We start from the raw sequence: 24195 nt of genomic DNA on the forward strand, positions 1-24195 counted from the left end.
ACATGACAAAGAACTGTGAGCCCTGTATCTTGCTTATAACTCTACGAATGACTCTCAAATTTTATTTGATCATTAGAAATGCCTTACGTAAGCATTGAAAACAATAGAAATCGAAAAATAAAACTTGACCAAAATCGTGACCATGCCCCTTTAAAAAAAATCAATTATAATATTACAGATGCTGTGTCAATCTACGCAAAGGATGGTGTGTAATGAAGTTGAGGGCTGCTAGCTTCTTTACTGATAAACACAGCAAGACCATCAGTCTGAAATGTTTTTATTGTACTCTTACACATACAAAATTATCACAAGCCTATTTCAGGAAGCACAGAAAACCAACACAAAAATGCACCTAGCATGCGACATTCTAACAAAATGAAATACTTTGTACATACATGTGATGTGTATTTACAACTTTACAAGGTTTCATGGACATACATTGACTAGAAAATATGCACATACCCACTTCTTCAAAACACAAATTCCACACATCCTATGATAGATATTTCTTGACACTTACAGTTGTATAGTATAGTCAAATCTTTTTTCAATGAAAGTCCTATACAGTACAAAATAAGCTACTTCTAAACAAGTACACTGTAAAGGGGAATGAATTACCAGTAATGGGGCTGACCCTATACCATGTAACACATATAAAACATTTGTGCGGCTTGACCCTTGATGTATCTTCTTGTACAAGGTATTCAGTCTCCCAAACAAATACACATGCATACCCAACAAAATGACTAGTTCAAATGATGATCGAAACAAAAACAAAAATATTGCATACCAATATATGTATATGTACAGGTGTAAAGTGAGGCTGATTTACAGCTACTGTAATTTTTCACCCAAACTGAAAACTTTAACCCCAAACATAAGATACTTCAAAGATACGTCCAAAATTAATGGCAGATATTAAGAAATTGCCTTATTTCATCTTATCAGAATTTAGATCAGGTTTAACCCTGGCTGCTGCAAGAATTCATAATCAGATAAGAGTCAATCCAAAATCCATCCTATCGTCAGGGGAATAGTTGGCGAGATAAAGCCCCCATTTCTGAGATAAAGGAGACCTGAGCAGACTGCAATACATTAGGAGCAGCCATCACTTCTTATATCTTAATACAAATCTGTAGAAAAAAGTATAGGAAATATGGAACATTGATAACACACAGAAATACACTGCAGGAGTGTATCACAACTGAAAACTTCCTGAACTGGTTTTTTAAATGTCTAACAGAAAACTTGGTTAGAGTTCTGATTCCAATTCCTGGCAAATACATAGTTGTATCATTGAAATAATACTAAATAGTTGGCACAGTTTAAATTATGGCTCATATGAGTCTATGGGACTTTTATAATATGTATGGGAAACACAAGAGTATTGGCCCCTTATATCAACTCATGCACTACACAGGAACCATAGAGAGACATCTTCTCCCACCTCTTCTTGTGTTTGCTGAGAGATGAGACTTTGGCAGTATAGGTAATTGTTTATCGTATTCAGATGCATTTCACTAAACTGTTCATTATGGAAGGAAGAATGCTGCCTATTTTCACATCATTGAACAATTGTCACCAATACTTTCTGTAAATGCTACACAAGTTCACTCAGCACTTTCTTCTTTTGGTAATCATCATATAAAGAGTTTAAAGATTTGAGCAGATGGTGGAATAATGGTCTTGAAGTTGGCTTTGTGTTCCAACACATTTTCATCAATTCATACACTTGCTTAGGTGTGTTTTCTGGGCAGGCAAGCACTTTCCCATCTTTCACAAACTGAACTACTTCTTCATGTGTCATGCCATAGTAAGGCTGAAGAGCAAAGGAGAACAGCTCCCAAAGTAAAACACCAAAGGACCACACATCCGATTGTACAGTGAATTTGTTGTACAGAATGGATTCAGGAGGCATCCATCGAATCGGTATTGCATCATGTTCACTTCCGCGATAATATTCCAGTGAATGAATGCTCCTTGCCAGTCCAAAGTCAGAAATCTTGACCTCGAGGTCATCACCCACAAGACAATTTCTGGTGGCCAAGTCCCGATGTACATAGCCTTTTTCAGACAAATACACCATTCCACATGCAATCTGCTTTGCAATGTAGAGCTGATTTGAAGTGTTTAATGAGGGCTTATGCTCAGAATAGATGTCCATGCTGTGTCGTCTTATAATGTAATTGTCACAACTGTTCAGACGAAGAAATTCATTCAAGTCTCCCTTTTTCATGTACTCAAACAGTAAACACAAAGGATTACCTATTGCACAGACTCCCAACAATTTCACAATGTTTGGGTGATCAAACTCTACCATTAAGGAAGCTTCTCGCTGAAAGTCTTGTAACAGTTCATCAGAAGCATCTTCCTTTAACATTTTGACTGCTATTAGGCAATCATATTCATCTTTAATAATGTTGGGAGCTTTTGCTTTGAACACTCTTCCAAAAGCTCCCTGACCAATGTCTCTGATGTACACAATATCATTCCTGGGATATTCCATAACCTGGAGTTTAGGGTTGATTTTGGAACATTCCGAGAGTTTGTGGTAACAAGAATTGGTGGGGAGTTTATCAATATCGATGTCCAGGTCTTCCTGAGGAGTGCTGTCGTACCTAACATGTCTGCGTTGTTTGGAGATCTGACAACAGAGCACAGCCATCAGAATCGACACAAAGACAACCAAGGCAACAACAATGATGATAATGATGATGGCAACTGTAAGGTTCTGGTTTACAGGCATCTCCGTGGAAACTTCCACTGAAAAAAACATTCATAGTTACAAAATAAATGAACAGGACTAGTTTAGTAAAATTCACAGAATTGGTCAAGAAAATAATCAATAATCTTTTTGCAAAAATCTCCATAACAATAGCAATGCAAGTTGGGTTTTTTTTTAAACAAGCAGAATCTATCCAATCCAATCTATCATAATTCTGCAGTTTTTACCATAACATTTAGGTATGTCACACAGTTCCCATCTCTTCAGATTATCTGTTGTGTAGCACCATGGCTGGTTTTCCTCAGACCCAGGGTTCCTGCAGTAGTTCTCTCCCCCCTGCAGACTGGGAAATACTGAAGGGAGGCGCTGGTGAGCATGGGGGTACTGACGGTCCCAGGCCTGGCAGGGAATCCCCGACTTTGTGACATTGACCGTGCCATTGTACCACTGGCCCGTTCCCTTGTAACACTGATCTACAACACCAGGAAAAATACTGGTAATAATTCAAAATGCAGTAAGAAATAAAAGCATTTTATCGAAGATTTAGTGGAATGATTACTGAGCAAATTTAAAGTATGTCTAAAATGAAAATAGAAAAATAAATAGAGTAATACATGTAAAAATGAAAACTAACAGGTAACTTGACTTGTATCTTTATGAAATATTCTGCCATCTATGCACTGTGATCCATTATCACTTTTGCTGGCTAGATTGTTGCAGTCGGGAAGAGAAGCACCAGCTATTTTTCTTTTCAAACTCAGTTCATTCCACTGGTCAAAGCACAGCAATTCCTTCACGGCCAGACAGCTCTCCCTACAATCACAGATTGGAGGTCACATTTAAGCAAACAAATATCACAGGATACAAAACACACAAATAGTGATTTGTTACCGAAATTACAACAAGTTCTTTTTCATTAATCCCTATCAATCCTATACCCAACATCATATTATTGTACTCTATTAGGGGGCACATTCCATTCATTCTACTTCCATTTTACTGGTTTTTTAAAACCGAAAAACAAATTAAAATATTTCACGAATTTACAAGTTAAAGTGACTGCACAGTGTGTGGCCATGTCATAATTGGTACACAGTTAATCCTCTCAATTCAATATCAATCATTTATCTCAAATCATTTCAAATAAAACTGAATCAAATCATAAACCAGACAGAAATAAACTTGTATCTTTAATTCATCTAAATCTAAATATTCCCCCTTTTCATAAATGCAGCCGACATCTACTATTGAGACTGCGTGGGAAAGCAATCTTGGTTTTCTAAACAGAATGAGGTATCTCACTTTCATGGGACAAGAAAAGAGAAGGATTTCTGTAATCTCAGGATTAAATTGAGGTTAAGTTAATTCCTAACTGATATTTTAATGACATCTCTACAACAGTAAATCCACTCCAAAATGATTTATCTTGGAAATGGGTATGCTCATATATTTTCCAATTCAAAAAATAAAGGAAATAGAAACTCTAATAATTTGGGACAAAAAGTCTTGCCTGTGTTGACAAAAGATTTTATACAGAACCTTTTTTCAAGCTTAACTGCCAAAACAGTGTGATTTTTGTTTACTTTAACTTCTCATAAATCAAATTTATAGCAGCTTTTCCCACTTGTACCCACACCATCCGAAACATCCCCCCAAATCTTGAACTACTTTCAGGTTCTAACCAAGTCTGTGCCACTTGTTTCAAGAGGGTAATTACTTTCCCATGCACTAAATGTTGTAACATCTGCACAGATGATGAAAGCATTTACAATGCCTAGCAAATGAAGATTATTTTCATCAAGTTCAACTACATGGAGATTTTCCACTAATTGTTTCAAGAATTATGTTTATGAAGCTAAGTAATGACGTGTAACACCTTCCAATGTACATAAAAGAGTGATAATCTTCTTAAATTACTCTGAATTATAAAAAAAAAATTGAGAGGTTAACAGTTTAGAGAATTTTTACAGGTATACTTTTTGCAGGTATATTACAGGGGGCTTGTAATTTGTTAGCATAATTCTACACTTTAACAAGCCAGCTGTCGGAACCTAAAGATGTATTCTTTTTTTTAAGGCAATTAATATTCACTGTTGGTAAAACCAATAAGTCACTAGGTATAAATCACTGGGAGATTCCTTCCGTTGATAAAGATGTGATCCATTATTTTATTGTATTATTCATTGCCACCATAGAATCAGAGATTTATAATAAATAATTATGTATTCAGCAATGACATAAGCAACTGACGTAGGAAGTTAAAAACCGGATCAGATTAATCGCTGATTTTAACTTCTCAATATTCTGTTTCCTTTCCCTTTTATTAATACTATGATAAGCAATTATTCTCAGGTAATTAAACAGGATGCAATTACTGAAAACTGATTTCAGGTATGTAAAAGAACACCTGAATCAGATAAATGGTCCTAATACTTCTCTTATGACAATGTTTTTGTCCTCAATTCAAAATCAGTGTCAATTTCACGGAAATTAAAAATACATTCTACCATGGTACAGGCCATTATTTGCCAATTCTTTTGGCATATCATTCACACATTTATCTTTATTGGAGGAGAATACGTAATATACAGTTAAACAGAGCAGAAGGATTCAGGCAAATAAGGTTTACAGGGTATCTAACATGTCATGTATTTGAACAGTAATACAAAACATGCACTCATAATGTAAAAGTTCACTGCAAGTCAAACTTTATAATTTTGATTACAAAGCCAATCAAACTTAATAATTCACTTTTTTATTCCAGAAAATAAAAAATTGGATCATCGGCTGGAAATGATACAAGCCTCATTGTTAAAAGCATGGTTTATATCATACACAAGTACCGAACAAGTCAGGAGGGTAGAGCTAGGAGAACACATACTTGCACAGGTGGATGGGCTTCGCTTTCCCCGTCTCTTCAGTACATCCTGGAAACACGTGACGACAGAAGACTTTGAGGGCGGCGGCCTGACAGTTTGGCTTTCGGACCATTGAGGACAGAACCCCCTGCATCAGCTCATTCACCTGGGAATCCTGTTCTAGGCCAGGGTTCCCATAGGAGGCATTCAAGAGGATGACTTCATTTCCAAGAACCTGCTTACAGACAGTTCCATTGTAAGGGGCACATGTCCCTTGAAGCCTGTAACAACAAATTTTACTTTTGAAAGAGGTTCTAGCCCCAAAAGAAGAAATCTTATGTTGGAAACCCTACATATTTATTTTTCAAATACATGGAATTCCATAAACAAACTCTGAGTGTTAATTTTATGTCTGTTTCACAATAATATACTTCAAACGTAACCTGTACTTCAAAAACTCTGAGTAATAATAGTCTTTACTCAATCAATCTTCCACCTTTTCCCATACATTCATTTTGAAAAAATTAGAACTAATTAGAGATAAATATGCAAATAGAATTCCAGTGCATTCAACCTTGTCATTCAAGAATTATAGTCCATCAATTTTACAATGGTAATTTTGCAGATAGAATAACTCAAGTTAAGTTGTCTAAATTACAGTTGTAAATTTCAGTGCACATTTGGACAAAAATTATATTCTTAAAAGGTGCTAACATCTTTTTCAGTCTTGTTAATAGCGTCTAGCTCAACTTCAACTCATTACGTCTTACCCAACAATTAAGGCCCGATCAACAAAGAATCAATTCTAAACACCAATGAATTTTGTCTTCAGAAGTGTCAAATATCATTATCAAGATAAGATGAAGTCAAATTAATTGGACAAACCACGGTCTACAACCCAGGACATGCAATGCTGTAAGAGTGGTAATAAATCGTCCCTTGGTGTGCGGCAAGGATAGAATATATTGAATTCAAGCACTTTAAGAGCAGCTGGAGAGTCAACTTAACATACAGGTGTTTCAACAGACCTACTTACTTCACAACCCCTCACTGATACAATTCTCTTATTGGTAGCTTACTTCCAGGACATTTTCAGGTACATCAGTAAGAACAATAACCCTTAATGTTACCCTCATTACTCCATTGTCAATGATATTGAGCTCATTTTCCAAATGACCAATTCTGGTTGAAAAATGGGACTCTGAACGAACTTCACACTCTATTAAAGACTGGTGACCTTTCGAAATGGAGCCAGACTGACATCAGGCCAACATTCAGGGGGATATGTGTTGACAGATCAGACAGAAAAAGGTCACTCATTCAGGCTATATTGTGGGGCCCCCAGGCCCATACTGCTCACAAGACAAAATTCATCTCTAACTCCTAGAACTCCCAACAGACTGTGTTGCAAATTATCAAATCTGTGCTATTTGATATATGATGTGAAAATAGTATATGTAACTTCCGTGCACAAAGAACAACACATGTAATGAAAGTAAAAGTGAACAAGCTCACATACCCCACGCTCCCCCATTTCAATGTAAATAGTGCCTGATTGGGGGGGGTAACAGTTGAAATTGACACCCCAGGAAAACCATTGTCAACCAACACGAAGCAGAGGTTGACAATGATTTTCGAGGGGTATCAATTTAAATATTACTCTTTTTATACTGAATGTCTTAATTCTAGAGAAAATTTTGCTGTTTTTGTATAAAAATGACATGAATTCTATGACGAATCGTACGCACATGTAACAATTTCGTTGTGTTACCCGTTGCCAAAAGTGTTGCTAATGCTGAGGGTAATAGAACGGATTGTCAACTGCGTCTAAACCAATCATATTTCTGTATTTAACATGAAAGTATAATAACAGACAATGCTACCCATACTAAATGGCAAGTAAGTGTCTTAAACACCTACAAAGTTTCACTTAAATCAAAGCAGCAGATTAGTTGTAGTGGTGCTTACAAACTGTTCATCCCCATATACCAGAAAAATACTGTAAACAGAATTTCCTGGTAATATACACATTTATCTACTGTGTCCTATATATCTACAAAAATTTACTAAATTCCATGCAGCAGTTTAAGAGACATTGTGCTAACCATATTCAATATAAGGCCAAAATGGCTAAAATTCTTTGTTGCATATGTTATAAATTAATCAAAGTGATCCAGGTGATCTAAATACGGATCAACTATTTTGATTTACAGCATTATGCTACATAGGACACATTTGTAAAGGGTAAAAATGTTGCCTGTATAGACTGACACATTTGAAAAGGGTAAAATGTGGCCTGGACTAGTAGCTGTTCTCCTTGGCACAGGATGTTTACTGTTTGCTATTTGATTTGTTTGGAGAAAGTGTTATGATTCAATCAAGTCAAAACATATATACTGGTAGACCGTAGGATTAGAATTCCCAAGCCCTCCTATATGACTTGTGTATGTTTTGGCTCTCTGCATGACATACACCATACCTCAAGTGCTTTTTATTCAGCCATGCAATAGCCAGCAGAAAAACATCTTTTTCACACAGTATTTCCCACGATTAAAATTAAGAGTTTCCCACTTATTCCAACACAAAAAAAAATTTCCTTTACCAATTTTGAAGTTTTATGAAAAACATGAATTTAAAATTCATCCAATGTTCTTATGTGAAATCATTTAATAATTAAAAAATATATAGATTAAACATTAAGTGATAGAAATGTATCAATTTTATACATCAGAAGGTGGATAAGAAAACCAATACTTACCGAACTGGTGGCTGACTGACTTGGTCTGCAGAAATAAAATAAAAACACATCACCAATAATAACAAATTCATTGTCTTGAAAAGCATTGTCTTGGTTCCCCTATAGTGATAATCCTTTAACTATTCCTCATCACTGTGCAAATTTGTCCCTAAATTGTCTTCTTTAATGTTTCATACAAAAAAAATACAGCTTCAATGCATTAAACATTCCACATTTCATTCGTTTTATCAGGAAAGATGAGCTCCAAATATTTTCGTCAGTCTCAAATCACAGGAAAGAGTTTTTTAACTAAATTTCACAAAAAAGAGAAGCTTGAACATGACAAGCGGAGATAAGTGTTTAGGAACGTAGTTGGGGAGGCGTCAATTTTCACCACTGCCTGCTTTCAATAACAACCGTCTCTCTCAAGTTAATGTCCACGGTGACCAATGCCTCCTCATTATCAAAATCACATGCAGAGGTGGAAATTTCACCATGAGAATCAAGAAAAGAGAGAGGAATCGTTTTTTTTTTCTATCACAGGGTCGTTCTCTCAGGCCATCTGTCGTGAAATTTCTTATAAAACTGATTCCAAAAAGAAGCAAGCTGCAATAATCAAAAATCCTTATCTGACTTTAAAACAAGTTATTTCCAAGACCTTATCTTTTAAAAAAAATCCTCTGAGAAGGTTTATCAAGTTCCAAGATCAAATATTTTGCTAATATTCTAGCATCCTCTGTGATCTTGGAGGAAAAATAAACACGCAAGCTATGTCAACTGGGCGAACTCTGTGAGGGGCCTTGATATCCAAGATTATTGCAGAACACATTATTTTATGCGAAATCTTTCAAAATGATTCAGAAAACTTCTAATTGAACAGTTTCAGAGCACCATCACAAGGATCATTATGAGGGCTTATTGTGAATCCTTCCATTAAATCTCCGGAGCCACTTATCCTATCAGTAATTAAGAGCATTCAATTCCAAAACAGTCTTTGTCCAGAGAACTGCTTGTTTTTCTACGATGCACAATGCAGTATTCAATATAGATAAAGTATATCAATGTTGAAATGTTCAACAGCATCTGCTTGTTGAGCTCAAGCCAGCACAACTGATAAAGATGTCAATGGCATTCTATCTTATGAATCCATCAAAAGAAAGAAACATATTGCATGAAGAATACCCAACGATCTCCTGCCGTTGCCTTCTTTTTTTTGTTTGGGTCTTGTTAAAATGAACATGTCCAAAATAAGTCCAAAGTCTGGGCCAATAGTCTTCATAAATGTAATGTTTGCAGTATTTTGGTAACCTAATTAAAGCTTTGTCTGGACAACAACAAGCTGAAACTTTATCTAAATATTTGCACTTTTCTAGTTATTTTTCTGGAGGCTACTCAAGGGAAGAAAACTTAAAAGACTGTTAAACAGAAACCACTGAGGGAAAAAGGTTCACAAGATTTTTCTGATAACTTGGATTTAAAGTTTGCAGGTTAATACAGGTTAGATTAAGTAACAAACACATGAAAAGAGCAACTTAAACACAGATACAAAATAAAAGCATCTATGGTACACATCATGATGCATAACAAAGCCCCCATTCACCTTTTCATTAACGGGTAGTTAGATACCGATACATTGTAATTAGAAAAGAAATTAATGGACTTACCCTTTTTTGATACCACCACCACCTTGGCTTGCTGGATTTTGGACTTAGGGCCACTGCTCACGTGGTTCTGCGCTTTACACTTGACACTCATGTTAGTGACCACATTTGTAAAGATGATATTAGATTTCTTTGTCATCGAATTATTATCTATAGTGATAATTTCCACTCCTTGGGTCACTGTATCGTTGATCTGAGAAAAAGTGTCTTGATCAGTATCAGAGAATGCAAAAGTCACATGTAAAATATCTGAAATCCTTTTGATTATTTAACGGACTTCTTAACACTTAAAGACACTATAGCCATATTTATTCAGAATATTTAAAAAAAATAAAGCACTAATAAATATAAAAACCTTCTGTAAGTACTTAAATGGGCAATAGCAATATACAACCAAAATGGTATAAACAATATGTTAAGAAATACAAATTAGTTCAAAATTATATAATGGACAAAGTTCTCGACTACACAAAAAAACCATATTATATCATCAGATACATTGCAGAAGGTCCTAAATTAATTTGATATAATTTAGATAATTTCACTGATCAAAATGTATAAATATACTCTCTATGAATTTTGCCTATATTTAAGATTTTTTGCATTGGATAACTTCAGTCCATTTTTTTTAATACCTCAGTGTCATTGATATCTAGCCATGTTAACTTTGGAGCAGGGATTCCAAACGCAGAGCATGTGATCTGTAGATTTCCTGGTGTAACGTGCCGATCAATTGGTTTCTCCACAAACCGAACAGGAACTGTAGAAACAACAAACATGTGTTATAGGACAAAGTTTTGAAATTTTGATTAATACAAAAAATTTCTTGTCTTCAGATCGAGTCCTCCATACATTTGGGAAGAGTTTTGAATACAATCAAAAACTTCTATATTATTTAATTAAAGATGTGGAATTCTAGCATGTATTAGACTTGAAAATGACAGAAAAAATGTCCAAGTTTGTGAAATAAATCAATTTGAAAATTTATCACAATACATAAAAAGCAAAAGACCTTACAGCCATTGAAGTTGGGACCTGAAGGTTAGTAGAACAAAACTATACCTATTGCGCTAAAGAGATAGACACCCAAATATGGAGATATAAATAGTTTCATAATGGGTTGAAATTGCCATATTGTGACATTCTGTCATAAAAAGTAAAAGTCACGAGGTGTGGAGGACCCCTAAAAGAGCAAAACTTGATGATTACACCGTTATGATCCAATCCTTGAATGAAGGTTCACTTTATTAATCAGCATTTACCAATTTAATGAAAGTCCTGCTTTCACATCCCACTATGAGTGCATTATAATGCGTGCAATTTCATATATAGTCAAACCTCATTGTCTTTATCTTCATGGAACAGAAAAAATACTTAAAGATATCCAAGGAATACGGATATCAAAATAAAAATACTTAAACAATAAGTGATTAGAAATATTCAAACATATCCAGCGTATTTGTGATACCCTGACAACTTGACATTGTATCTAAACCAACCGAAGTGGGGAGGGGGTTGTCTACAAAGTTAAGTACATGTATAATTCACTTTCACTTTCTTTTTCTTGTAAATGTTAATGCAATCTACCATTTTCTCATCCTTGCCTTAAATATAAACTTCTTAAAATTTGGTGAAGTCAGAAAAATGTTTCGAGACTACAGGCACTACCCCCCCCCCCCCCCCCCCCCAGAGCCACATGAGAAATCCTAAATGCATAACCAGGTATATAGTAGAGTACATGTATCTTTTTTTTTTTTTTTAATAATCCCTGAGCAGAAACTCGGACCTATTTAAACCTGGAGATGTGTCAAACAAAGCAGAAAAAAACTTCATTAATATTAGCAGTGACATTTAAGGGTGTGTTCAGTAAATACAATCAAGAGTTGTCAGGTTTGTATATTGAACATTCTCAGTTAAAGTACCACCCTTACTCCACTGTCAAATCTAAGCAAATGCTCTTTCAGTGAAGCAAAATTATTAATATGTCTGGAAACAAACCTACATGCCATTATTTCTCTGCAAATTTAAATAAAAATGCTACAAGTATTGATTTCATATACACAATATCTCCTAATCTTGACTTAAATGCATTACTAAAATATATTTTCTTATCAGTATTTAAAATCAATTTCTTCTTACAGTGTTAATACCAGTTTGAAGGCAATTTTTTTCTCCTCATTTTTGCGTCAAGTATTTGGACCTTTTAAACTAACTGAATTAGTTTTGTGAATTCTTACTCTCCATCCGTTCTGTAAAAAGGCAGATAACTCCATCACTTGATCAGCCCTATGCCAAAGTTTTGAGTTTCTAGTGTAGTTAATGTTTAGAAAGATTAAAAAGATAACTTTTGTGTCTCTGTTCCATTAAAAACAAAAGAAGTCGACCAACCGAGTAAAAATTTTAACAAGTCAACAAAGCCTTGCAAATGCAGACTTGTCTTCTTTGTTAAATGCCTTATTTTATGGCCAGATACCCCTTCTATCAAGGGGAGAGGCAGTGAGAGAAAGCCCTGGTCTGATGAATATCAGAAAGCATCTACAACAATACAGATTCTTGTGCAGACATGACTCAAGTGGCCATTTACTGTGAAATGTCACTGGTTTTCTCTCTCAAGGTGACATGCCTGAAGAGGTTTTACCTACCACAGTGGGGTCTTTCTAGTGACCAGACTGTTTACCGTGGGGTGATCGGTGCCACACAACCCAGCACACCTCTCATCAACCCTACACTTCTGTGTCAATATTACCTAGATCTCTTTCATTAATTGCCATCTATCTCAGAGAATTATAATAGCACAAGGTTTTCCAATTTGAATAAAAAGGTTTTGTGTAATTTATGATAAGCTGATCGAGTTGATTCACACCAGACAAGGTGGTATATAAAAACATTGTCAAGTGTAAGAGGAAAACAAATACCCCAAATCTTAATGCACCTTTACAAAAACCTTGTTTTATTTGGAAAGTAAAAGATGTACCTGAAATACCTTTATTTCTAATCTGATATCAATCTCGGTTGGATTTAAACTGGCCTATTTTTATGAATGAATAATTGTAAAGGTCCAAGGGTGTGGACGTTCCAAGTCAACCAAACATTTTGTGAAAGAGACAAGATCAATGGATTTTTTTTATAAGTTCAAGGTACCAAATGCAGTCATGTACAAGACCCTTCCCAAAGAAAATGACAGTTTAACCTGCATAAACCAGTGTCATAGTGGTTCAGTATTTGAGAGAGCAAACAAGAGTTATGTACAAAAAGTAACTGACCATTTAAGCATGACATTTCATCAAAGGATGCCAATTCCCAAAGCAAATTTATGATACTGTAAACTGAGATAATTTTGAGGAGAAAATTTTGCAAATTTAGAGTGACAAAGATTTCTTTCAAGGTTTTTATTTGCAGGAGCAGAAAAAGAAACAATGTGTATTGCCGTGCTTTTTTCAAAACAGCATTATGGGTGATAAATATTGTACGGTAAATGAACAGCTCGAAAATTTTCTCCATAGGTTTACAGGAGCTAGGTCACCAAAAACAACAATCAGCAACCCTGATCAATACATCACTGTCCCTGAAGTCAAATCTACATTAAGCCGTCTTGTAAAATACAACTTTTCTACAGAATTTGATTAGTCATTTTCAAAAAGTCAGGCTTGTCAGAAGTAATACATTACATGCTAACAATGAATCATCCAATGAAATTGTTCCATTTATCTTAAATTCTTCTAATAATTAGGAAACTGAGTGTTGCTTATATGAAAGGCATCATCAAATTTTACTCAATTTGAACAATATTGTTTTGTGGATCATAAGCTAGCAAGGAGATTGACAATATAATTTGTGAAATAAAATTATGATATAATGATGTATGCACATAATATAGTATACCTTCCACCTGCAGGTACGCTTTAGGTGATGCTCCCCTGGCGATGAACTTTTTAGATTTACAGCTGACTGAGCAATAGTATTCTCCACGATTCTCCACTTTAATGTTGTCAAAGAGAAGAGTAGTTCCATGCTTTTTGATTTTGAAATTAGTGCCTCTTTTGGTTAATTTGATGCCATTATGAAACCACTTGATTTTCATCTGGTTCCTTGTGCAGCCTTTGATTCTTTCCGTGTTGCAATGAAAGAGATGTCTCTGGTCCTCCTCAACAGTGGCATTCTCTGGGGACTTTTTAAATTTTACCTCTGTTGAGAAAAAAAATACTATTTTAAAGTTGAAGTAGGGTATGGATATGGTCTACGATAATAAAATTTTTTACTATATATACTTTCACACAAAAAAATCATTAAACAGGTTCTTGGACAAGAAAGTTTGCTTTTTTTTAATCCCCGTTTGCTGATTTTATCAAAAAATGAGTAAAAAAGTCAAAAATAATATTTGCTCGAAAATACAGAACATCAAACTTTTGTTATTTTTTTTTACTGATTTTGATCAAGTGGAGGAGTATATCATAAATATTTTCAAAGGTTAATGATCCAGAGTTGTAGTGCACACACCCTGCTTACCCCTCAAAATACAGAACTAATTAAACCCCATCCCATCGTACAATTTTAACCTTTGGCCGCTCTTAGTTACTATTTTTTATATGGACAAAATAATTAAATTTCAGACACTATAACGATTGTATTTGTCAGAGGTATATAGCCGGTTAAAGCCAAAAGGTATCCAGTTCCTTTCACCTACTAAGAGATTCCAATTACTGGACCAATGACTAACTACATCACACCTTCTCTATTTCACTAAAGCCTATCTGGCTGGCTATGAATCGAAACCAAGAAGCATAACACATTATACTTAAATTCAAACATCAAAGACTTTCTTTACCCCCTTTCAATCATTTAGATGAACTTTTATATCATTGCTAAACCAATTTTAGATGCGAGAGATATGCCAGATTCTCCAGAACTAATTGTGGGCATTCAAGATTATTCATAGCTGCTTATATATGACTTGATAAATTTCTTGTTCATTACCATAAAATGCATCCATTTTATACCAACCAGTCAGACACACAGGCAGAATACAACACATCAAAAACATCTCCCTCATCAAATATTCCATTTCTTTTTTATAAAAAGAGATTATTATTTTCTCCAAATTTAATTTCTATGAAACTTAGAAAATTTGGGGGGGGGGGGGGAAGTAAAGATTTATCCAGAAAACAGTGATGATTCATGGAAATATGAATTTTCATGATCATTCACAATATTTCCTGTTCACAAGAAAGCAGGAATCTGGGTATGATTAAAAAACCGCCAAGAAAATGACTTTCTCACACCGCCTGACCAGTTCAAATATTTAGATAATCATTACAAACAAATGTAACAATTTCATATCCCAATGACTTCATGCTGGAAACAATTTTGCACATTTTCTGTTTATTAACTGCTGGCAGTAACTCATCAGTTCATCTGTTCAGCCTCACTCTGGCCTCCTCCTCATGATGACCCCCAATGGTCAGCCAAACAGCTTTTTAACAGGACCTAATTACACAAACATTTACAGCTGTAGAGTAATCACAGCCCTCTTGTTGATACCTGGGAGTATCTGTCAGGGCCAATACTCTACATTCAGGAATTAATGCATTCATTTCTTATCAATTATACACTGTGTCAGTCACTGCAGAAAATAAACAGCTGATCTCCAGGGTGATGAGACTATCCTCATGACATGATGATATATAAATATTGAATCACAGTAATTCTGGATACCTAGAGAGGCTTGAATACAGAACCGGCCTTAAGAAATATGAAAATATTAAGTCTTCCATAGCATTTTATGTTGACAATGATTTGGAAAAGAATTTTTTGAAAAATACGAGTACGTTGTTTTTAATTCTCAAAATGAAACATGAGGAGAGAGAGAGAGAGAGAGAGAGAGAGAGAGAGAGAGAGAGAGAGAGAGAGAGAGAGAGAGAGAGAGAGAGTTGATATATTTGGCTCTTAATATGTAGTTGGATATAAAAATTAGAAAGAATAATATAATTATATGATGTGGTCTTATTTAAATTTGATTGGTATCAACACAGTGAAATATACAATGAAATCCGAGAAAATGATATGCCATCTGAATGCAATATTGCATTACAGAATATAAATCGTGGAAAGGAATAAAACTTCTGACATATAAAACATCATGTAAAAAGCTATAATTAAATTTTGCATCATAAAAATGGCAGACCTATCCATCATTCTATCTGGACTAAAATAGAATTCTTCAAATTTTTCAGACATTCTGTCATCATTTCTCACCACTTTCAGATTGAACATTGGTCAAAAACAATTGAACAACAATTAAAATGCATGGTAAAATGCAGATTATGCATGCTATTTTGTATCAGGTGCATTGTAGGAGCACAGCTGACATGATCCTTGGCAAAGACAGTTATTACATACAAATACAGTTATAAAATTATTCTGGAGCGTGTGACAAATTCCTTGAACACACTTGTAAAAATGCACCCAAAAAGTATGTTTGAACAACAGCTATTGTTGATAATTTCTTACACGTTAATTATCAAATGTTTTGAAATTTTAGATGATTTAATTATGCATAATAAAACTAAAAAAATAATGAAATAAAAATTTATATCAAATGTTTCAATATTTTAGAATGTTTTATTAAGCATAATAAAACTTAAAGAATTTGTTTTAAAAGGAAAGGTGGACAAGAATTCATCATAATAATGCAAGCATTAGGATTAAAAAAAAAAAAAAAATTTTGAAGAGGAAAAATTAATAGCAGTAAGCTGGGAGAGAACCAGAGCCAATTTCCTCCCCTATCAATTCTGGTATGCTACTCTATACATATAAACAAACATTTCATGTGTACATAAAAATGTAAAGTACGGATAAAGACAACAAAGTGCCGTGTGATTAGAGCTTTAATCTATACATTTTAATATTTGGACGCTTTCCAGTCCCTTTGCAACCACATTCCTGTACAAAGTCGCTGTTGAGTAACGGCCTACCCCGATCAACACATTGCCCTATTAATGGGGAATTGTATTTGGCCAGTCTCAGCTCTAGTTCTGTATATTAGGTGACTCTTAAATAAAAAGACCCATTTTCATGGATTAATATTTCTTAATATCGATATTTAAATATCATTTGCACACACAAAAAACACCAAGCATGCTTCATCAGTTCTTGGGTAATGATTTATTTTCAAAGGAAATGTAATTGATTTTACCTTTCATATTCTACATTATCAAGGGGTCAATCTGTTCAATAGGTTAGAAATCTGATCTGTGGCTGCACTTGGTCACCGCAATACCCACCCTGTAATTCTTTCTACTCAGACACAGGGCTTTTTCATGTGCATCAAGTCGGCAACATTGTCCCGTAACATATTCAATAACTTGGAATAATTTTTTTCTACCCTAAACTATGCACCAAATTATTCCTGTATAACCCAAAGTTTTTCTCTCTAGTAAGGACACCTTATCTGAATAAAGATTTTATACCAATATTTGCACAAGCTGTGGTATGTTTTATGATGGGACACCTCTTCTCTCTCCCCCCCCCCCCCCCCCCCCCCCCCCTTATTTTGGAGAAAAAAAAATACTTATCAAGCCAGTGACCTTGTCCCGGTTTCACCCAAGGTCATTACCGGAATATAAAATAAATAAACGGCAGCGGCTTGCATGTGATCCAATATATTCAATGCTGCATGACGAGTCTAAATACATTCTACTCTAGGGTGATATGATTGTAAAATGACAAATCTTATCAACACTTTCTAAGCCCTACTTCCTCTTAACCCCAACAAATTGGGGATTTTAGAATAATAGTGAATAAATATAAAGATTATCATAATTACTACTTTCAAGTACTATAATATTTTTGTGATGGTAAGTGAAAATTACAGGTTTAGTCTCAGCAAACTTTTAAAAAACTGGCCAGGGGTAAATACTACCTACCATTGCCAGTTCATGCTCAGCAGGTGGGCAAAATGAATACAAATTACCTACAATAAACCCTTCATACCCTCTTTTTAAAAATTGATTTACAGTGTAACAAATTATTCTACATTAAAGTTTATTTGATTTATCAGAATCCTTGGAAAAGAAAATCATAATATATCTGAGAGTAGTCAAACTTCCATCCCCTTGAAGTGAAACCTTTTCCTCTATCTATAAGTACACAAGTTTGGGAGCATTATGTCACAGCACAATTGATGGCCACTCCAGTGAGGGGCTGAATATAGACAGGGCGTAGTAATGAGACCACAAATATTTCTCATAAATTGGACATCAGGCTGTCATTTGTGTCCAGATTATAGCATTACAGTACAAAACTGTTCCCTTTTTCCTTATAATCATCAAAATATGTTCAGTCATGCATAATCTCCCTATGACATAGAAGTTCAGACGGCCAATAAAGATGTCCACATTGTGAACAGATGAAGAACACAGAATTACATCGCCCAACTTTTTATCCCTTGGTTCTTAATGAATCTGAAAAAATCTCACTGAACAAAATCCTAATAATTTGACAACATCTACATTATAACCTAAGTAGTGTAATTGTATTTTTTGGATTAATTTGAGTGATAATTGAAATTAATGAAATTTTCTCTACCTGTTTTTTGATTGTGACATCTGCTGTCATGAAAAACATGTCAAAATGCAATCTTAACCAATTAGCATGCATATCCAAAGTTCCGTTAAGTCAGGCAAAATTCTTAACAGCCAAAAACGAAAAAAAAAGCTGAGCAAATAAATCAAATACGTATAAATATGGGGCTATAAAAATATTTTTGCCTATTTTAAGCCACATACAAATAAGTTATGCTTCTTAAAGATTCAGATCCAATTGACTCCTGACAGATTCTGATTGGATTTTACATTCTTTTAAACATTGGTATGTATGACAGACATTTATGGAACATTTCTAGCAGGTTTTGGTTTAATATAGAAACAAAACCACCAACAGTTTTTTTTTAAAGATTGTTGGATATTTATAAGTGTGTTTTAATGCTAAGCTTGCCTTTGGTAGTTATTTGGCGCGAATCTTGAATTTTTTTCAGCACTTCATCTGTGCTGTATTTTCTAAAACCTTTTCTTTGGCCCAAACCAAAGATTATAAACACCTTTTAGAGATCAACTACCTTTTAGCAGTGGACTGTTAATGTTTTCTACATACCCATACAAGTATATAATAAACAAACACCTGAAATACCATTGACGTCCATATGTGGACGATTTTGGCAGAGTTTCCCACCATTAGGAAGCAGATCGGATGACCAGATTCTATTCCACTGAACTTATCATGTTTAATTCAATCTAGACCTTGGTCTTTCTTGTTTGCAGCTTTTTATCTTTTAGATCAAAGGAAGTATGCATCCTTTTAAACATGAGTAATGTACACATACTGAATTGTCTACGTAAAAAACGCAGGTATATCATCAAATGCAATTCAATACATAAAATTCAAATTCAATATAATATAAACCACAACCTGTATTTCATATTTCACTGTAAAATTTCAAAAGGAAAAAAAGAGTGGGGGTAAAAACCTTGTAAGAGAAATTTATGAAAAAATCTTAAAAAAAAAATATATATAACTCAAGTTTATACTTGATATTTTGGCAAACAAAAAGCTGAATTGATACACAGCAATTTTAAGTCGATAACAATAAATCAATGAATATACCCCAAAAGACCTTCTTGAAATTGTACACCCCTATGAACACAAATTAAACTTGCTAGGAACAACGGACAGCTTGTGAGGCAGAGGATTGTGGAATCACACTGGTTTGTTATTTAGACCACACAACAGACACCGTCTTCATACAAATTTTACAATTGTTCAAATCTTTTATAAACATCTGATTTCAAAACCAAATTGAAGAATTAAACTATTTTTGAGGAATTAAAGGAATTTGTCATCGCAGTATCTTGAGCAATATCTCTTGTTGAAGTCTGAACAGTCGCCAACTAATCTAAAGAAAATCTTCAAAGGGAAATCTTTCAAACAGTGTGACATTTTCTTAAATTAATCAAGCCTTTAGAAATCTAATTTACACGAATGTACACTCTAGGAAAACAGGCAGGGAAACTTGTAAATACCATCTTTTGATCTATAATTAATTCTATGTAACCACTACGGAGTCTTTAGAAGAAAAAAAATAACTACAAAATCTCGCAGGTTAAAATTAGACACTTAGTCACACAAAATGACTTTCCTAATAACATGAAATCTAAATCTTTTAAGAATCAAAACATTAAAATACTAAATGTTTAAAGTTGTGTATTGAGAGTGATTTCCCAAATAAATATTTCTTTTACTTATAGAACGGTCTTTTAAAATCCTGAAACATTATTTTCCCACCGTGAATTCTTAACATCAACAAAGGTGTTATAAAACTAGTGTATTTACAGATTACAACTGATAATCACCTATCAGTTTCACGTCAACAGATAGAAATAAAATGATAGCACATTTTTACCTTTTACGACTTTTCGACCGTCGAGTCCAGAAAGCCAAAAAGTTAAAACAGTCAAACATACAAGTTGGATCCTCATGGTCATTCACGGAACCTTGTAACGGGGGATGGGTAGCAACATTTTCCTCCTACGGTCACTATACCGGTAGTACACTTATAAATCGGGGTAGTTTGGTGCTCTTCCGTCAAAACACCTGATTCAGCCAGGTGTAGTCTCTAAATAACATAGTACTGTTGTCATATTAAACGCATCTCCCCGCTTCGCCGCTATTTAGTCTGCTTTTCGTGACTTTTTACCACTTTTTGATATAAATAAATATTATTCCAATGTGAAAGTTTTCGATACACACCGTTCACTGCCCGAGGACACCTGAACACCCAGGTATATTCCCGCTTATAACAAAACTTCATGCTTCGCATGACCTGCGCACTCGCAACACAGGCTTTGACATGTTTGCGCATAACAAAAGCACATGGTTTCAACTGTCAAACGTAATTTGCAGTTGTTGATACGTTCGATAAAACGGAAAGGGAATAAAAACACTCCAGTCGCCTGCTAACACTCGGTACCAAGTAATTAATCATGTCTTGTTATTTTCTTACCTGTGTAGAATAAGTCCTGTCTGGTTATTAAACATGGGTTTTCTCTGATCACAGACGCATGACCAAATAATGTATAATAGGTAAATTTCTCCTATCAAGAATGTTGATATATTCCGAGATTAATTCTCGTCACCAGTCATTGTAAAAGTCAACTTCGGGGTACAGCTGAATGCTAAGGTCATCTATAGAATTCCTTCCAAAGACTGCATAATGTGATGCAAACAAATTAAATGCTGAATTTTCCATATAATTAAAAAAAAAAAATGTTAATGCTCTTTACAAAATGAATGCACATATATACGTAAGCATTTGGTTCTAAACCAAATTGGTTTGAAGCTTATACTTTAATATTAAATTATTATGGTTGAACTTTAAATTTTAAATCAATTATTTATTTTTTATTTTTTAAAAGAATCTTGAAGTACAAATTAATGTCATTTAATTCATACACCCCCCCCCCCCCATTTGTGAACCTTTGTTTACAACTCAAGGAATTTTTCTTGAATGTCAATTTGATTTATGTTTTGATGAGACAGAATGAAGTCATAACCAATTGCAAATATATAACTCATTGTGGAGGCATTTTGTTTAGAGCTTTCTACTTATGATTCTCTTGATGATTGTTTACCAAACATTAGACAAAAGTAACGTGTAATTCTCCATATATTATAAAGCATCAAGTTCCGTTAAAATATTTTCGTTTAATTTAAACCCAAATTTCAGTAAAACAACACTGAGCACTATGCTTGGAAATTAATGCTCGGCAAATATCCAAAAGTGCTTATTAGTATATGCATTAATTGGTGGCTATGTACAGTCAGTCAGTTGATCACATGGCTTGTATCCTGGTCCAATGCTATCTTTTGGTATAATATTTGTATAAATTAACTCATGAAGCATTTAGTTTTAGTTTTAAGGGTAATCATACTTCTGTAGTCTGTAAATTAGGCCACTAGCACAAATAAAGTTTTACTTAATATGAAACGTTTTTATACAAGAATTTTTATGAATTATGAATTTTTTTATTTCAATACATCATACAATTACAACATATTTTGGAGGGGGAATTTATATTTAATTCAAAGGAGAGTTATCTCTCTTTTCAAGGTGTCTTATTACCTGAAATGTTCCTGCTTTGCTCATTCCAGTACATTTGGTACTTTGATTTTAGTAAATTTGCATGTGCACATGCATGGAGAGCGTAATCAAAACTAATATGTTTATAAAATTTCAGTGAAGCAGCTTGAGCTTAAAATCACACATTTATCTTTTTTCCATTACTGTCTTAAGCTAATTCTATCTGAACTGGGGGAACGGGGGAGAAGGGTTTGATAAATTGTAATAATCACATCACATTATGTGAATCAGGCTGCTTGCATTACTTCAGAAAAAGATTTTAGAAGATTTTACCCAATATATATTGATTAAATGTTGAAATTTGCATCCCACTGTTCCTTTATAATTTCTAGTCCAATGGTCACATTCAAATAAAAATGACCTTCACTATATCAAGATGCCTTTATTGTGTTTATGGTAATATCACAAACTGTGGTATGGAAATCTTTATTTTTGTTCCCTTTTTTTCCAAAATAAATATTTACACACCCCCTTTAATAGGCCCCATAATTCATTTTTTTGGGGTGGGGGTGGGGGTGGATGCAGAGTTGTTTATAATCTACAGTAATTCAGAATACTTCCATAATACATGTAATACATAATACATGTAATACATAATACATGTAATACCATAATGATACCACAAATTGAAAACATTGCAATTCTTGATAAGAGGAATGTTAAAAATTTGTCCAGGCTGTATATACCAATGCTGAAAATTGAATTGCTCATGGGACTTAAATTTAGTCTACTTACTTTCTTAGACCTGTCGTTCCATGAGGATTACACACATGTAAAGTATCAACAACAGTTCTCCTCAAACACAGCTCTGGGCTGTTTTTGCATCATCATGCCAGGTCATGTCCTGCACCTTTAACTCTGCCTCTGTGTCACGCCTTCAGATGTTTCTTGGCCGTCCCCTCTTCCTTTTGCCCTGTGGGTCCCAGGACAGAGCTAAGCATAAGTTGCTGGATTGCTGGCTTTCTTAGGGTGTGCCTAGTCCATCTAATTTGTATGTCTATTGGTTTTTGCTCTGCTCTGTTCAATAGTTCTTCATTTGTAATCCTTTCAGGTTGATGGTGAGTCTGAGACGAGTGTTTTCTGCAGAGCTGTCCTGATCATTCTCCATTTCTCTGCTCTAAACACTAAAATGGACTTAACATTGGAGTTGAGGATCTGCAGTTTGGTAGTAATGCAGTCTAGAGGCCCATGTGTTCTTTAGCATGGTAAATGCAGCTCATGCTTTGCTAATTCTTTCCTTAATGTCAAGGTCTGTGCCACCCTGTCCATCCACCATACTCCCCTGGTAGATGAAGGACTCTACTTCTCTAATGACCAACTGGGACTGGTGTTTGGGCAGTCATGTTGATCTTAATCAGCTATCATCAAGTTTATCTTGAGTCCCATTCATGCTGATATTGTTGAAAGGCAAGTGGTTTTGTCCTGCATCTGACTGTGGTTGTGCATCGTTGTATGTCCTGCTATCTTGTAGTCAATGAAGTTGATATTGAGGGGGACTTCCATTTCATTGACTGCTGAGTGATGATACACAGACTGGCTATCTGGCCATCGCATGGTCTGAAACCAGCCTGCTGTTCCCAATTCATTGGGTCCACTACCTCTTTCTTACTCTCCTGAAGGATCTTGTTGAGGACCTTGCCAGCACTAACAGAAGCATAATTCCTTGGTAGTGTTGCAGTTCCTCAGGTCTTCTTTTTTTGACAGCATTATGAGGACGCTTTCTTTTAATTCCTCTAGAATGTTTTCTTCCTCATAGATCCTCTTGATGAGGTTGTGCAAATTTGTTAACAGATGTCTCCGTGTCAGCTTTGATGGCTTCTGCTGTTTTCTCACCAAACCCTGCTGCTCTTCCATTCTTGAGTGTGGTAATTTCTCTCTTGATCTTGGTCTTAGATGGCTTGTTGCCATCGATTGGTAGATTTGATTCGGCTGCTTGTATGTTGGGAAGTGTTTCTGGTGTTAGTCTGTTTAATTCAATGTGTTCTACCCATCTCTCCCTCTTTTGATTTTATGAGAGGATTCCC

General features: G+C 34.7%; 1 protein-coding gene across 1 annotated transcript; it reads right to left on the reverse strand.

Moving 5' to 3' along the window:
• Positions 1-260: 260 nt before the first annotated feature.
• LOC105337939 (tyrosine-protein kinase transmembrane receptor Ror2-like) lies at positions 261-21032 on the reverse strand. The gene is made up of 9 exons (XM_011442882.4): positions 20435-21032; positions 13864-14166; positions 10617-10741; positions 9985-10174; positions 8342-8366; positions 5607-5864; positions 3360-3538; positions 2953-3198; positions 261-2763 (listed from the first exon to the last, which is right to left on the reverse strand). Exons 1-9 carry the CDS (start codon positions 20514-20516, stop codon positions 1601-1603), a joined length of 2571 nt encoding a protein of 856 aa, XP_011441184.3. The 5' UTR covers positions 20517-21032; the 3' UTR covers positions 261-1600.
• Positions 21033-24195: the final 3163 nt, after the last annotated feature.

Source organism: Magallana gigas, chromosome 7, assembly GCF_963853765.1.
Source record: "Magallana gigas chromosome 7, xbMagGiga1.1, whole genome shotgun sequence".
NCBI classification, from domain to species: Eukaryota; Metazoa; Mollusca; class Bivalvia; order Ostreida; family Ostreidae; genus Magallana; species Magallana gigas.

What these genes read in the sequence shown, in the direction of transcription:
- LOC105337939 (XM_011442882.4), bottom strand. Translation starts at nt 20,516, where the DNA reads ATGACCATGAGGATCCAACTTGTATGTTTGACTGTTTTAACTTTTTGG. An exon ending in AAGCCCATCCACCTGTGCAA is followed by an intron (nt 3,539 to 5,606) that starts GTATGTGTTCTC and finishes CTGTGATTGTAG; the next exon opens with GGAGAGCTGTCTGGCCGTGA. An exon ending in AGATACAAGTCAAGTTACCT is followed by an intron (nt 3,199 to 3,359) that starts GTTAGTTTTCAT and finishes CTGGTGTTGTAG; the next exon opens with ATCAGTGTTACAAGGGAACG.